Source organism: Salvia splendens, chromosome 8 (assembly GCF_004379255.2).
Source record: "Salvia splendens isolate huo1 chromosome 8, SspV2, whole genome shotgun sequence".
Lineage (NCBI taxonomy): Eukaryota > Viridiplantae > Streptophyta > Magnoliopsida > Lamiales > Lamiaceae > Salvia > Salvia splendens.
In genome coordinates this window covers 870548-886627 of record NC_056039.1, presented here as the reverse complement: position 1 = coordinate 886627, position 16080 = coordinate 870548, and the positions used below count along the sequence as shown (strand labels likewise).

Sequence of the window (16080 nt, the reverse complement as noted above, 5' to 3'; positions counted from 1 at the left end):
ACATTTCAACTGAGCGAATATAATTTGGGGTGTAAAATATAAAAAATAAATAAATATTGCTCCCTTAGTAAATGAATAGAAATCGTGTTGCATTAAACAAAATAAAATATATGTACAGAGCAGTGAACGTTCGTCACTATAGACAAATTATTGATAATTTATTACATGATCAAATTCCTAAAATAACCCCCTAAAGTTGAGAGTGACACAATATGTTGCACATATTTTCCACTTTTTCAAAGGTCGGTGATCTATATGTCCCACCCACCCCATATATTTGGCATGTAATATTTCCATATAAATTTTTATAGGAAAATACAGTCATTTTAATTTTACAATACAATGGATCTAATGCAAATTTTTGTCGAAATTATTATTAGTAAAATCGCATAGTCCAATTACTTGATACTATTTTTCGAACAAAACTTCAACTGGCAGTGAAGACGATATATGAATCTCAAATGCCGTAAAAAATGTGTATATGCAATTTCAATGATTTGTCTAAAAATTGTGCCTCGACCTCCGTTGCAAACTTAAATCTAAGGACTGAATTGCAACGAAAGTAAAATAATTTTAAGTGAGAGAAAGAAGAAAAAAATACCGTTATTGAAATTGAAAAAAATAATGCTAACCTCTTCAATATTTTTTTCTGCGAAAGGTGGCATTACAACGGTAGAAGAAACAAAAAATAGAAAGGTGGAATAGTGTTCGGTTTGATGGATTAATGTCTCAATCCTCGTTACAATTCAAATCTAAAAAGTGAGTTACAACGAAAGTCAAATACAGTAACGTAAAAGTGAGAAGGAATAATTAAAAAATGACGTTAATGAAACGAAAGTAGATAACACGAGTCCGCCGGCATTTTTTTTTCTGCACCCCTACGCAAGAATATGTAGTAGTAGTTCAATTTGAGTCTCATGCATATTGTTCCGTTGCATAGATACAACATGATATTTAATCTTGAGAATTGTTACATAAAATCAGTCTTAACTTATGAGTCATTATCTTCATTTGTAATTATATTAAACTTAAGTAACCATGCACTAGTATAGTCTCGAGTGATACTAGAACAAGTTAATCTTCGGCAATCGAACATTTGCGTGCTACTTAGAGGTCCAAGGGTAAAAAGGTAAAATCCAAGAGAAAGAATTAGTAGTACTGTACATTATTATGTGACTTCATGCAATGATTTCTACCTTTTCTCTTCAATAACAAAAGCCACTTTGGCTTCTTCCTCCTTTCACTTCCACCTAACTTCACTTCTTCTTATATACTTCACACCCATCTCTTCACTTCTTCCCTTTCCCTCTCTCTCCACTCTCTCTCCCTCTCCCTCTTATTCACACACACATAGAACTACAGTGAGTGACCCAAAAAAACCAATTTTTTTTATTAAAAAAATAACATTTCAATGGACAACAAGAAGGCAATATTGAAGAACAGTTCAATCTATGGCTGCGGCGGTGACATGAAGAAAAGCCCATCTGAATTAGCTCTTCAAGAACTTTTTGCCTCTGAAAACGACAGAAAAATCCACCACTATGAAGCCTCTGATTCCTATAATCTCTTTGCCATGGACCACTCCGATGATCATGCTACTTTCCCTTTCAAGAATTTGGTTAGTTCTTCACTTCTACTCAAATAAAAATTTGATCTTTTTTTCATGGTTTGGGTGATTTTGACCACAGTTCAAGTTTTCTGTGATGGGAACTTGGAAATATTAATGGGTTTTTGAAATCTTTGCAATAAAGTAAAGAATAGCGAGTGAGGAAGTTTCAAGATTTCATTTTTATCATAGATGGACTTGTTTTGTCATATTTATACTTTATTGAATACTGTAGTTTTTTTTTTCATGTTATAATTTTGTTTGATTTGATGAATTTTGATGTTGGTGTGAATGAATGGTTGATTACTTGATTGATTGTTCAACTTGGGAAAAAGTGATAGGCTAAGTAAAACAGTGCCCAATTAAAGTGGTGTTTGGATTCTTTATGAGTCAATGTCTTAACTTTTATTAAAGTATAGTTTGGCAATTTGAAAGCAATGATCTTTAACCACATGAGGCTTTTATGTGTCATTTCAAAGTAGGAATCTCCAAACCATTAAGCACTTTCCTTTTTGGAATTCATAGTGTTGAATGTTGATGTTGGAAGTCATTTTTTCTCTTTTCTTGAGATGAACATTTCAAGAATTGAAAAGGGGGATTTGATAACATGGTTTGGGGATCAATCGAATTCGGATAATTGGGCTTGAAGTAGATGGTGTTCTTGCAAGGAGTTTGATATCTTGGTTGGTATGAATTATTGTTATCAGTGTGTGCATAGTGTTGGTGTTTGTTTAGATAGTGACAAAATTCTGAGTTTTGTTTTTTAAATTCCAAATTTTGTACCTTTTGCCCCTAATGTTTGTTTAGTGTTAGATTTGGCATGGAAAACACCACATGGAGAGAGAGAGATAGAGGTGGTTGGACATAATCTTGATCTGCCAAAGGGGGGGTTAGGATATGTCTATTGGCACTAAATGTTGCAATATTCCAAATCTGTCAACTTTACAAATTCAAAGTATATGGGCTCAAATGTTGATACAAAAAAGTAACATCTTTAAAAAAAATTATTTGATTCATTTCACCAGACAGATTCTTGTGAGAAATGGAAAGATTTGAACTTAGCTCTATCTAATGCAGTACTCTAGATATAGTTGCTTCGTCCCTGTCGTCTTCTAGTCTCGTATCATTTGCTCAAATTCCGCTTCGTTAGTCATGTTTAAGACAGCATAAATTTGCCCTTTTTCTAAGTTAGGAAAGCAAGGTTGGAAGTGTGAAAATTAATGATGATTTATCAGTTTTACTTACTGAAATTCTAAGTAATAACTACTTAGGAAATTAACTCATTTAGATAGGTTTGAACTGTGCAAATTGATGATGATTGATCAGTTTTATGCTACTGAAATTTGTATAGCCATATACCTGCACATTATAAGTTTATCATTTCTACCAGATTGAATCTCTGAAGAAAGATACACAAATTGATTTTCTCTATTCCTCTAAAAACCACCATGGTACACTCCTCCCGCGAATTTGACTACATATCTTTTTTGTCTCTCTTCGTCCTCACTATACAGCTTGCTCGATTTTCAGGAGATCCGTAGGGAAACATCAGCTCCTAACGCGTTGGCAGAGCCTCAAGTTTGGCCGTGGAAGTCTATATGTGGTAAGTCATGTGAACTGCTTGATCTTTTTTCTTCTTTTTTTTAAATCTTTTTTTTCTTTTAAATTTTTTTTTTCATACCAACTGATTGATTTATCTTTTGTTCCTATTGTCACTTGTTGCTCTGTTTGACTCTTGTGTTCTTCTTCAGTTGACAGCCCGTCGTACGCCTCAAAGGGCTCGGAGACTCAAGCAGTAGGCGCCAGCAGTGGCTCGTCTCATGACCAGTCGGACGAAGAGGACATTGAGATAGAAGCCGGCTCTTATGACCACAGCACGAACCCTGCTGATGTCAAACGCATCAAAAGGATGGTCTCCAACCGTGAGTCTGCACGAAGATCCAGACGAAGGAAGCAAGCACACTTGGCAGATCTTGAACAGCAGGTGACGAAACGCAACCGTTTCCTTTTTTTTTTGGCAATCACTTTACACTATAGTTGTAACACCCCTTATTCAATTACTATATTTACTAATCGAGTAAGTGATGTCACGATTCAGTAATTCAAGGATTTGTTCAACCTGTTTTTAAGTCAAAACCTTTTGTTAAGTAAAACTTAAAATCTAGCATGCCACATCTATTAACTAATCGAGTAAAGGGTGTTGTCACAGTCTTACTTTTCGCGACGAAAAGAGACTAATTAATTTCCTTATATTTTTTTGTAAATAGGTGGAACAATTGAGAGGTGAGAATGGAACTCTCTTCAAACAGCTTGCTGAAGCCACTCAGCAATTCAAAGACTCAACGACGAACAACCGTGTGCTGAGGTCAGACGTTGAAGCGCTACGAGCCAAGGTGAAGCTGGCTGAGGATATGGTGGCTCGGGGCTCGTTAACGTCGAGCCTGAGCCATCTTATCCAAAACTACCTCACCACACCACAGGACTACGTGAACAGCAGCAGCGGTGGAAGCAGCAGCATTCCCCCGATGATGGGGGGTCGTGCTGATGATGGCTCTCCGTATTCTGGATCAGCAGCGGTTCAGAATCCAGAGAGCTTCAGCAGCAACGGGGTGGCCGGGCCGGAGATGTGGGGTTGGGAGGGCCATCATGGTCATCCCAAATGAAGATTTAAGTGCTTTTGCTTACTTGTTTTTATCCATATTTGTGTTGATTTGTTTGCTAGATTTTTTGTTTTTTGCCTTTGGATGTGTTGTAACTGTGGTTGTGGATTTTGGTGGTGCAATATTTTATAATACATCTACTTGTTTGTTAAGTCTGGCATTTTTCTAAATTCCTTATTTTACATGAGTTAATTTATAAAATTGACTATAGTAGGAATGGGCTGTTCTTTCTAATTAATTATTTTATTTTAAATGTTAATTAGTTTATAAAATTGATTATGATTCATTAATATATTTTAAATTACAGTATAGTTACTAAAGTTGATCATGTTGATTTAAATACTCCTATTATACTACAAACTCATTGCTCCAATAATAATCCTGTGAAGATCTTCGTATAAATTACTTATTTCCTCTATCATCCTCACTGAATAGTCCATTTCTCATATATATTTCAACTAATAAAAAATATATCAATTATTGTATATTTTTCACTTTCATAGTTTAATAATTTTATGTTTAAATTTCGTACAGTGTATTACCAACAATATGACATTTAAATTATGTTATTCGCTACTAAATTCAAGAAATAACTTATAAAAAAATTAATTTAACCTCTCTATTACCCGACATTCATTTGGATGAACAAAAATATGGAAGAATAATATATACCCATTTTCAAATGCAAAAATAAAACCAAATCTATTAATTATATTTTCGCCTATATATTTCAATTTAATAATTTTACTAATTTCTAAAAACAAACAAAAAAATCCCCTCGCGACGGTGATGAGAGGGGGCAGAGAGAGAGAGTTGCAGATCACGGCGGCAGAGGATATGGCGAATTAGGTCATTAGATTTTTGTTCATTTCAGCTTGATTTGAATTTTGATACATTGTTGATCAAAACGGTATGCTACGATCCACAAAATAAAAGATGAAAAATGACCAAATTTTATTTAAAAAATGTGCGATCTGATAATCATCATCAATGAATCACACACCATAATTAAAATGATTCCCCTTGTCCGGCGCCGCGAAGATGAAATCCAAATTATAGAGCAGAGGCACCATGGCGACGGAGCAGAGGAACACCAGCACCGGCCCCAAAATCCACATCAGCAGCGGCACCGCGCCGTAGAAGAGCCGATTCCCCACCGTGCTCAGCACGAACCCCCTCTCCAGCAGCTCCGCCACGTACTCCGCCGCGATCGCCCCGCCGCCGTCGGCAGCGCAATTGATGAGGAAATTGACCTGATTGAAGAAGCGGATGGAGAGGGAGTGGCAGATGAAGGAGAAGAGGAAGAGGAGGAGGAGCATCACGTATTTCACCGCCGTCATCAGCTCGCCGTGGCTGCCGTACACCGAGTCCTTCAGCGCCTTCTTCACGCTGTACGTGCTGCTCACCACCGCCGCCATGGCGGAGCAGAGGAGGATCGACGTCGTCGCCATCAGCGTGGACCCCATGATCGTGTTGCGGAGGGTCTGCACGGCCAGGATGTTCTTCTTCTCGTTGTCCTGCAAGTTAATTACTAAGTTAAACGAGTCGAGTTCGTCTCGCAGAAAGCTCTTTTCAAATTCGACCCGTTGAGTAAAAAAGCCGAGTTCAACTAATCATCGTTACAAACTCGACTTTATAGTAAAAGAAACTGAGCTCGACTAGAGCTCGTATTCTTAGATATTGGACCGTTTAGTAAAAAGGATAAAAGCCAAGCTAACTGCTAAGCCTAAATCGATCATGTAAAACCCATCAAGACATTGGACAATCATAATTATATAGAATTACTACATTATTAGTAGTATACCTATATCAAAGTTATTTGTCTCCAAATCCATAAATTTTACTATCATTTTTTCCCTTTTAATTATATTTATTCCAAATAAACAAACTTAACGTTGTTTTTATTTTTTCCATCTCTATGTTACTATGTAACGTATATTTGGATTAACGCAACATATTTTAGTAAATCGTGGGTACGAACCTTGACGATGGAGGAGACCCAAAACCGACGGCCGCGGGCATTAGTTCCGATGACCGTAGTGAGGGGTTGAGTTCGAACCTTATGCCATAGCCATACATGATACCCCATACATATCATTAACCCCATTGGCACCAAAACTACATCTAGATAGCAGGTTCTCCACTCCATCCCTCTATCATACACTAACACATGCACTCAAATATATGTATATGTATATGTATTCTTCTTCCTTCTTCAGCTTCTCGCTTATTTAGTGAGCAAAGCCACTTATATATATAAATACACTATGTATATGAGTGTTAGTGTATCTCTCTCTTTTCTGTATATACATATATGTGTGTGCGTTTCTCACGCACTTAGTAACACATATTAATATATGTACATGTCATTTTGTGGAGAAAAAAAATGTATGGTTCATAAATTGATCCAAATTTAGTAAGCATGATGAGTGGAATAGTGAGTGGGATTCTAAGAATGTTTGTGAATTAAATGAAGGTATTTATTATCTAATGATCTTAGCTTGTAACGAATTTGAGTAAAGAATTAGAATTACCACTATGAATGCATTTAACCATGTAATGTTATGACCCGTCCAATAATAAAAAAAATTATTTCAAAATGTGCCTTAACATGACTTTGAATGCATTTAGCCTTGAATTATTATATTGTTTTGATGAATATTTTGTTTGGTCTTCTAACATGTTACTACTACTTAACATAAGTTCCAACTATTTGAGTCATGAATAAGTTAGAGACGGGATAGATATTTTTTCAATATAGTAAAGTTATTGTTTTTTACTGTAATGAGCTTCTGAATTTGTTAATTACTTAATTTGGAAACCCTGTATTTAAAAACAGATGTAGAAATAATAAAAATAAAATAATTGTTATTGAAAACACAATAACTAATGTGAGGATTTTCCAAAAGAAAAGAAAATATGCGCTCAAAATGTTTTTTCATTTGGATATAACATGCATGAACATAAATGTGAGAAATACGACGTTTTTTCAGTAGTAGTATGTCAAAGCTGAACAATTTTGATAAAATAATACAAGTACTACATCATTAGAAATCGTGACAATTATATGATATGGAGTACTATACTTGATCAATAGTTCCCTCAATAAATATCTAAATAAAATGAGTGAAATTTTCACAAAATAGGATGCTTGTATTTTTATTTTTAGTGGATTGCAGCTTCAAATTGCAGTTATCTTGCGTTACGTATTAGACCTAATTAATTCTAGTGTACAACTTTAAAGTTTCCACCAAACAAATAACATATATACAAGTGACATACACGTGTCTTTTAACTTATTTATTGCAAATTCATTAATTAATTGGATTTAATTATAGTTCAATTAAGTCACAACCACGAATTACAGCACGCAAAAAAAGCCCACTAATTGCTTATGATTATATATGATCACGTAGGCTGGCTTTTTTCATGCATTTTATATTTGGCATGTTCTATTTTCATATAAAAAAAGACAATTTAAAATGTTGGCATCAGCATAAATAGGTTGCCATCAATTGCAAAAAATTAAATTTAAGTTTAATGGACTTTGGAGTGACACCAAAGGCCATCTTAATTAATAAGGAGATTATAAAGTTTTGAAAACATAAAACGACAAAGTGAAAAGCTAATATTACAAAATACTATCATATAATTAGAAACTAACCCAAACACATAAATAAATAAAATAAAATAAATCAAAAGGTGTTAATTATAAACTTTATTAATTAATTCGATACCAAAAAAAAGTTTTATGCAAATATCCGTAAGTTTTGTTGCAACAAATTGAACAAAAAGAAAAGTCTTGTTGCAACAAATTGAACAAAAAAGAAAAAGCGTTGTAGCAACAATAATTTTCTGTTATCTATTGTCGCCAGTTAAATAATAAACATAACCCATGAAATTTTTTTGTTGGTAGCGTGGTCGGTCAATATTCGAATTTCTTGGATGATTTTTACATAAATATATTTTCAAATATTTAATTATTTACTTTAGTGTTATAATTCACACATTCATGTGTGATTCGATTTTCGAATTTATTGATTATAAGAAAAGTGTCTTATTAATTGAGTGGGTTTATTTTATGCTTTACAAGCAACTAATGACTATGAATTTAATTTAATGTAAATGTATAAAGAATATTGTTTTACAAAGTTCATCGATTTGCTTATTAGATAAATGCATACGCACCTAAACTAATGAATTAAATAATACGTGATGGAGTACGTACTAAACAAGGTACTAAACAAGCCCAACAGCAGTAAAGCCCATCAGCCTAAAGCCCAAGAAAGAGTATCAGTTCGGCATAACTAAAGAGTATCAGAGTTCAGTTCGGCACAACCAAAGAGTTCGGCCCCAGCCTACAGCTCGGTAAAAGCCAACCAATCAAACTCTGCTCTCAGGTCGGCATCAAGCTCTACTCTCAGATCGGCAAAAGCTGCTCGGCCATAATTCAGCAGTTCGGTCTCAGTATTTGACCGAACTAAGAGATAGTGGACTCATGCAGGATTTCCACCTCCACTACACCCACGATCTATTTAGTGGTGTCAAGCAGTCATTAACTCATGCAGGATAGTGGACCCATGCAAGATCGCCACGATCTCCACGACATCCACTACCTAGTAAATAGCTGCATGCCACGATCTAGGTCCTTTGTATAAATAGAACCTAGATCAGATAGATAGGGTTACATTCTCTCGATCTCTAGAGATAGAATACAAAATAGCAAGTCTGTATTGTAAGCTGTAGAAAACAGATCAAGCAATACAACTCTGCCCTCTTTTCTTCCCCGTGGATGTAGATTTACCTCAGTAAATCGAACCACGTAAATTCTCTGTGTCGTGATCTGCGTTTTTCCTGCATTCACTAACATCAAATTTTCGCGGATTCATCACTGGCGCCGTCTGTGGGAACCAGAGAACCAAATTTGTGATAAAGCGAATTTTTGACCCTTTTTCCACCCCAAAAAAATGCATACCAGATCACATACCACCCGTAATACCGTTCGTGATCACCGTGAGGAAGCTAGTCCAGCTCGCAGGTCTGAAAAACGGCCTCGGGAGACATCTACCTCCGGTTCTCACGAAGGAGGAACAAGCCACTCCAGGAGTCATCGCACCGAGTCTTCCCAGCAGCCCGATTTAAATGAAGCTGTCAAGCTGTTCTTGGCCGAGAAGCAGGAGGAGTTCTTAACCTTCCTGCAGAAGAGCCAACAGCCGGAGAAGACAACGGCGGATTCTCCCTCCTCATCCAGACATGAAAGTCACTACCGCAGTAGTGACGTGTCTTCCAGGAGAAAGAATCCTCAACCCCGACATGTTCCTGTTCCTCCTCGGTACCGGAACCACAGGAGAACTTCATCTCCTCCGTACCGAAGAGATGTCGGGTTCGCCATGTACGGAGCATTAAAGACTCCGTTCTCAGACGACATCATCCGAACTCCTTTGCCGCGGAACTACCGGACACCGTCAATGACTTATGACGGGCTAGAGGATCCTCATGACTTCTTGGGACGCTATCAATATAATATGGCGAACCAGGGTCTCAATGAGGTCCATATGTGCAAGCTGTTCCCCGAGCTGCTCATTGGGAACGCCAGAAGGTGGTTCGACAGCCTTCCTCAAGGCAGCATTAGATCCTACCGAGATCTAATGGATGCTTTCCACCGGAGGTTCTTTCAGAAAGCGGAAGCCCGGATCACTTCGGCTCAGCTGCTTTCCATTCGTCAAGGTCGCGACGAAAAAATCAGCGACTTTATGACAAGATTCCACAAGGAATGCCTGCAAGTAGACGATCTCAACGATCTGCTTATCATCTCGGCATTCCAAAATGGAATCCTGCCCGGAGCTCTCTACAGGAAGCTCGTTGAGTGCGGTCCGCAGACAGCTCAGGAAATGTGGGACATTGCGGACCAGTACTCCCGGGCCGATGAGGCAGACCGACGCAAACGGTCGTTAGACAGCTCATCGTCCCGAGAAGACAGAAGGAAGCCCGATCATAGCGATCGGGGGCATCCTCGCCGGACTCCATTTGAAAGAATTCAAAAGGCTCCGGTGCAAGACAGATTGGGACCCCGTCTCAATCCCGAGAAGCCGCCCGCTCAGTTCGTACCGCTGAACAAGTCAAGAGCGGAAATTTTTGAACTACATTCCGATATGTTCGAAAGACCAAAGCGGATGACGAAATCAGCCGCACGGCGACCTCAGGATCAATATTGCTCCTTCCATCAAACCCACGGTCACGATACCGAGGAGTGCCGAGATTTGGCTGCAGGTATTGATGTTCTTGTGAAAACAGGAACGTTAAAAAAATACCAAAGCAAGCAGCCGAAAAAGAACAAAAGGCAGAGAGGTGCGAACTGCAATCCTCAGGATCCGAAAAAGCATGAGGATTCCGAAGACGACGACGAGCCGCAATATGATGGAGTAATCCAGACTATTGATGCTCTCCCTGCCGGGAAGACTAAGTCGTCCCTAAAAGCAGAACGCAGAGGTTCCAATCAAGAGGAGCCAACACATAAAAGGCTGAAGAAAGACGAAGTGATTACATTTTCAGATGCCGATCCCGTCCCAGCCATCTCTCCTCACCAAGACGCTATTGTCATTCACGCCGGAGTGGCAAACAAACTGATCCACAGAGTATTTGTGGATACAGGAGCGTCAGTCAGCATTCTTTTTAAAGAATGTTTCGATAAAATGGAAGTGGATCCAGCTCGGCTCAGTCCGGCTCCACTTCCTCTGAAAAGTTTCGCCCAGGAGGACACCCGCCCTGAAGGTATTATCAGCCTTCCGATCACGGTGGGAAAAGCGCCTACAAGCTCCAATACGATGATCGAGTTCTTTGTGGTGAAAGCTCGGTCCCCGTACAACATCATCCTGGGGAGAGACTGGCTCAACACAGTTCGGGCCGTTTGCTCTACTTATCACCTCACCATCAAGATCCCCACTAAAGGTGGGATAGCGGTCATCCGAGGTGATCAAAAGAGAGCAAAAGAATGTCTGCAGGTTGCGCTTAAAAGTGCCGAACAATCAGTTCGGCACCATCAAGCATAGCAATCACAGCAACCGGAGTCAGAGGCAAGCGAGATGACCGAAGTCACTTCAGAGCCGAACTCAATGACCGTTCAGTTATACGAAGATGATCTATCCAGAACGGTCAAGATCGGCTTCGCAGGAACGCCTCTACTCCGGGAAAAGACCATTCAGCTCCTCAAGGAGTACAAAGATGTCTTTGCATGGTCTCCGTTGGACATGACCGGAGTGCCCCCCGAGGTAATCACTCATCGGTTAAATATTGATCCTTCAATCCGGCCAGTAAAACAGAAGCAAAGACTCTTTGCGGCAGAAAGAAGCCAAGTCATCCATGACGAAGTCCGCCAATTACTAAAGGCGGATGTGTTATTCGAAGTGAAGTATCCTTCGTGGGTGGCCAATCCTGTCATGATCAAGAAAAAGGAAGGAGGATGGCGGATGTGCATAGATTTCACCGATCTAAATAAGCATTGTCCCAAAGATTGCTATCCCCTTCCGAATATAGATAAAAAAGTAGAAGCTTTAATCGGCTTCGAAATTTTCTGTTTTCTTGATTTATACAAAGGATATCACCAAGTGTTGATGGATGAGAGTGACGCTCCGAAAACAGCTTTCATTACCGATTTCGGCATTTTCGCTTATAAAAAGATGCCATTCGGTTTAAAGAATGCCGGAGCCACTTATCAAAGGATGGTAGACAAGCTTTTTCGGCACCTAATCGGAAAACAGGTTGAAGTGTATGTCGACGACATAGTTGTCAAAAGCAAAAGCACTTCGGAGTACGAAGACAACCTCAAATCCACTCTCGACGTGCTCCGAAAAGCCAACCTCAAACTTAATCCCCAAAAGTGTACCTTTTTGGTAGATTCGGGAAAGTTTCTGGGTTGTTGGGTTTCAAAGGACGGACTCAAGGCAAATCCCTCAAAAGTTCAAGTCGTTCAGAACATGGCAATGCCGAAGTCCATACATGACGTGCAAAGGCTAACCGGATGTCTAGCCGCACTGAATCGATTCCTTTCCCAAGCAGCCGAAAAGCAACTGCCGTTCTTCAAGGTGTTGAAAAAGGCACCTAAGTTCGAGTGGGGAGCCGAGCAGAAAAAGGCCTTTGACGAGCTCAAAAGTTATCTAGCCGAGCTTCCTATTCTCTCTGCTCCAACCGAAGCCGAAGTAATTTTCCTATACTTAGCGGCATCAGATCAAACCATCAGCGCAGTGCTTGTACGAGAAGAAGGCCTAAAGCAGTTTCCCATCTACTTTACAAGCCGAGCATTAAGAGGTCCAGAAACAAGGTATCAACCTCTGGAAAAAATTGCTCTGGCGTTAGTAAATGCAGCAAGGAGACTGCGGCCATACTTCTATGCTCACAAGATATGCGTCTTAACCGATCTGCCTCTTCGGCAAGTTTTGACCAAGCCAGAAGCATCAGGCAGAATCGCCAAATGGGCCATAGAGCTGGGAGAACACTCAATCGAGTACCTACCTCGGAAAGCCATCAAGGGACAAGCCTTGGCAGATTTTCTTACAGAGGCCAAGTTCGATCAAGCAATCCCTGTCATTGCCGAACAGAAAAATTCTGCCAATGCCGAACTAGCACAGCCCTTGGAATCCGAGGTAGAGCAGCCAGACTGCTGGAGCGCATTCGTAGATGGAGCTTCAAACAAGATGGGAAGTGGAGCTGGTATTTTACTCGTCGCTCCCGACGGACACGAGGTAACCTACTCACTTCGGTTCCTATTCCCCACTACTAATAATGAAGCCGAGTACGAAGCCCTCCTTGCCGGACTCCAGTTAGCGCAAAGTCTGTTCGTCAAATCTCTCAAAGTCCATTGTGATTCACAAGTCATAGTAAATCACATGTTGGGTACAAGTGAAGCTCGTGACGAGAGAATGAAGAAGTATTTGGACAAAGCGCAAAGCATCAGCCGAAGTTTCTCCTATTTTCGGATAATCCGCGTTCCCAGAGCGGAAAATAGCCGAGCAGATACCTTAAGTAAGTTGGCCTCAGATCCGAGCTCAAAGGCGGAAGAATTAATGCATCGAAGCATTGATGAAGCCGAGGTACATTCAGTATCCAGCTCGCCGAACTGGATGACGCCGATCTTGCAGTATCTGGATCAAGGACAATTGCCCGAGGATAAGAGAGAAGCTCGGAAGATCACGTGCCGAGCACTTCGGTACGAACTTCATGAAGGAGTCCTCTTTAGAAAGTCTTACCTCCAGCCGTTATTGCGGTGCGTAGGACCAGAAGAGACGGACTACATCCGCAGAGAAGTTCATGAAGGATCGTGCGGCAGCCACATCGGAGCTAGAGCTTTAGCTAAAAAAGTTCTAAGATGGGGATATTATTGGCCAACCTTGGTACAAGAAGCAGTGCAGCTCGTCAAGACATGCCCGAAGTGCCAAATCCATGCAAATATCCCAAGGATGCCGCAGACCGATCTATCCACTATGCAAAGCCCTTGGCCTTTCATGCAATGGGGCATAGACATAGTAGGACCACTTCCTCAAGCTCCTCGGCAAATGAAATTCCTAATCGTTGCCGTGGACTACTTTACGAAGTGGGTGGAGGCTGAACCATTAGCTACGATAACGAGCTCGAAGGCATTGGATTTCGTCTGGAAGAACATAGTGTGCCGATTTGGCATACCCCACATCCTCATCTCGGATAACGGGACTCAGTTCACCGACAAGACGTTCAAGAATTGGTGCCAAGAGCTGAATATCCAACAGCGGTTCACTTCGGTCTCTCATCCACAAGCAAACGGACAAACGGAGGTAACAAATCGTATCCTGGTGAAAGGGTTAAAAGCTCGGTTAGAACAAGCCAAAGGACAATGGGTAGAAAATCTCCCTCAAGTCCTATGGTCCTACCGAACTACACCCACAACCTCCAACGGTGAAACTCCGTACAGTCTGGTGTACGGCACTGAAGCCGTAATTCCGGTGGAGATCGGCGTATCCAGTCCCCGAACTCTAAATTTCTCCTCAGAAATGAACGACGACGGACTGAGAGCCGAGCTAGATCTTGCCGAAGAAAGAAGAGAATTGGCATGCATAAAAGCAGCCAAGTACAAGGAGCAAGTAGCCCGGTATTACAACCAAAGGGTGAAGAAGCTGCAATTTCAAGTGGGAGATCTCGTCTTGAGAAACAACGAAGTAAGCCGAGCAGAAAAGCTGGGCAAGCTCGAACCCACATGGGAAGGTCCGTATCGGGTGTCAGAAGTCCTCGGCAAAGGGTCTTACAAATTGGCTCACATGTCAGGAGAACAGGTATCCCGAACATGGCACATTTCCAACCTCAAGAAGTTTCATTTGTAAGAGACAGTCCGGTCAGTCAGTCTTAAGTCCTGTCCGGTCAATGTGCTTTATTTGGTTTGCTTGATCTTTGTTTCTCTATGTGCTTTTTATTTGCCTCTATGCGTTTTTGTCTATGTTTTGTCTGTCTCTGTGCGTGTCGTCTCTTACAAATGTTACTGAGGTATCTTGTTCTTCGAAGGCTGATCCCCTTCTTAGAACATATATAAGCCAACGATTGTGAGTCAAAGCTTCTACAGAAGATACAAGACCACAATTCAGCTTAAACAAGCAGTTCGTCTGAAACGAGCTGCAATAAGCCAACGATTGTGAAGTCCAAGCTTCTAAAGAGGATACAAGACCACAATTAGGCTTAAAAATCAAGCACTTCGTCTGAAACGAACTGCAACGAAAGTCCGATTCTCGCGATAAAACTTGCCTGAATTAGGACAAGGGAAAGTCCGATCCACGCGATAAAACTCGCCGAATTAGGACAAGGGAAAGTCCGATCCCCAAATTAGGACAACGGAAAGTTCGATCCGAGCGATAAAACTCGCCAAATTAGGACACAAACCAAGTCCGGTCAAAGAAGAGTTCACTTCATCAGACCGAGGACAAACATCAACTCACCCCGTACCTTTATCCAGAATACCGAAGTAATTCACTCCACTTTCCGGGGGGGGTAGTGATGGAGTACGTACTAAACAAGGTACTAAACAAGCCCAACAGCAGTAAAGCCCATCAGCCTAAAGCCCAAGAAAGAGTATCAGTTCGGCATAACTAAAGAGTATCAGAGTTCAGTTCGGCACAACCAAAGAGTTCGGCCCCAGCCTACAGCTCGGTAAAAGCCAACCAATCAAACTCTGCTCTCAGGTCGGCATCAAGCTCTACTCTCAGATCGGCAAAAGCTGCTCGGCCATAATTCAGCAGTTCGGTCTCAGTATTTGACCGAACTAAGAGATAGTGGACTCATGCAGGATTTCCACCTCCACTACACCCACGATCTATTTAGTGGTGTCAAGCAGTCATTAACTCATGCAGGATAGTGGACCCATGCAAGATCGCCACGATCTCCACGACATCCACTACCTAGTAAATAGCTGCATGCCACGATCTAGGTCCTTTGTATAAATAGAACCTAGATCAGATAGATAGGGTTACATTCTCTCGATCTCTAGAGATAGAATACAAAATAGCAAGTCTGTATTGTAAGCTGTAGAAAACAGATCAAGCAATACAACTCTGCCCTCTTTTCTTCCCCGTGGATGTAGATTTACCTCAGTAAATCGAACCACGTAAATTCTCTGTGTCGTGATCTGCGTTTTTCCTGCATTCACTAACATCAAATTTTCGCGGATTCATCAATACGCATTCAAAATTTTATTTTTATTAATTTTCTGATTAATTATGTACGTGTTGTAGGAAAAACAAGATATTTTCGAGGTCAAAATGTCAATTCAATTAAGTTGGATATATGAAAGCAACTAGTTCC

General features: G+C 40.4%; 2 protein-coding genes across 2 annotated transcripts; one reads left to right on the top strand and one right to left on the bottom strand.

Moving 5' to 3' along the window:
- Nucleotides 1-1213: 1213 nt before the first annotated feature.
- LOC121743128 (bZIP transcription factor RISBZ4-like) lies at nucleotides 1214-4418 on the top strand. The gene is made up of 4 exons (XM_042136319.1): nucleotides 1214-1618; nucleotides 3137-3209; nucleotides 3358-3590; nucleotides 3874-4418. The coding sequence occupies exons 1-4, from the start codon at nucleotides 1412-1414 to the stop codon at nucleotides 4267-4269; spliced, it is 909 nt and encodes a 302-aa protein (XP_041992253.1). The 5' UTR covers nucleotides 1214-1411; the 3' UTR covers nucleotides 4270-4418.
- Nucleotides 4419-5112: 694 nt separating this feature from the next.
- LOC121744215 lies at nucleotides 5113-6459 on the bottom strand. Its single transcript, XM_042137698.1, has 2 exons — nucleotides 6248-6459; nucleotides 5113-5783 (listed from the first exon to the last, which is right to left on the bottom strand). Exons 1-2 carry the CDS (start codon nucleotides 6413-6415, stop codon nucleotides 5262-5264), a joined length of 690 nt encoding a protein of 229 aa, XP_041993632.1. The 5' UTR covers nucleotides 6416-6459; the 3' UTR covers nucleotides 5113-5261.
- Between the last annotated feature and the right edge of the window lie 9621 nt (nucleotides 6460-16080).

Bases quoted from the DNA above. Each gene is read 5' to 3' on its own strand.
- LOC121744215 (XM_042137698.1), bottom strand. From the start codon at position 6,415: ATGGAGTGGAGAACCTGCTATCTAGATGTAGTTTTGGTGCCAATGGGG. The intron at 5,784-6,247 runs GTTCGTACCCAC...ATTAACTTGCAG, and splicing joins GGGTCTCCTCCATCGTCAAG to GACAACGAGAAGAAGAACAT.
- LOC121743128 (XM_042136319.1), top strand. From the start codon at position 1,412: ATGGACAACAAGAAGGCAATATTGAAGAACAGTTCAATCTATGGCTGC. The intron at 1,619-3,136 runs GTTAGTTCTTCA...CTCGATTTTCAG, and splicing joins CTTTCCCTTTCAAGAATTTG to GAGATCCGTAGGGAAACATC. The intron at 3,591-3,873 runs GTGACGAAACGC...TTTTGTAAATAG, and splicing joins TGGCAGATCTTGAACAGCAG to GTGGAACAATTGAGAGGTGA.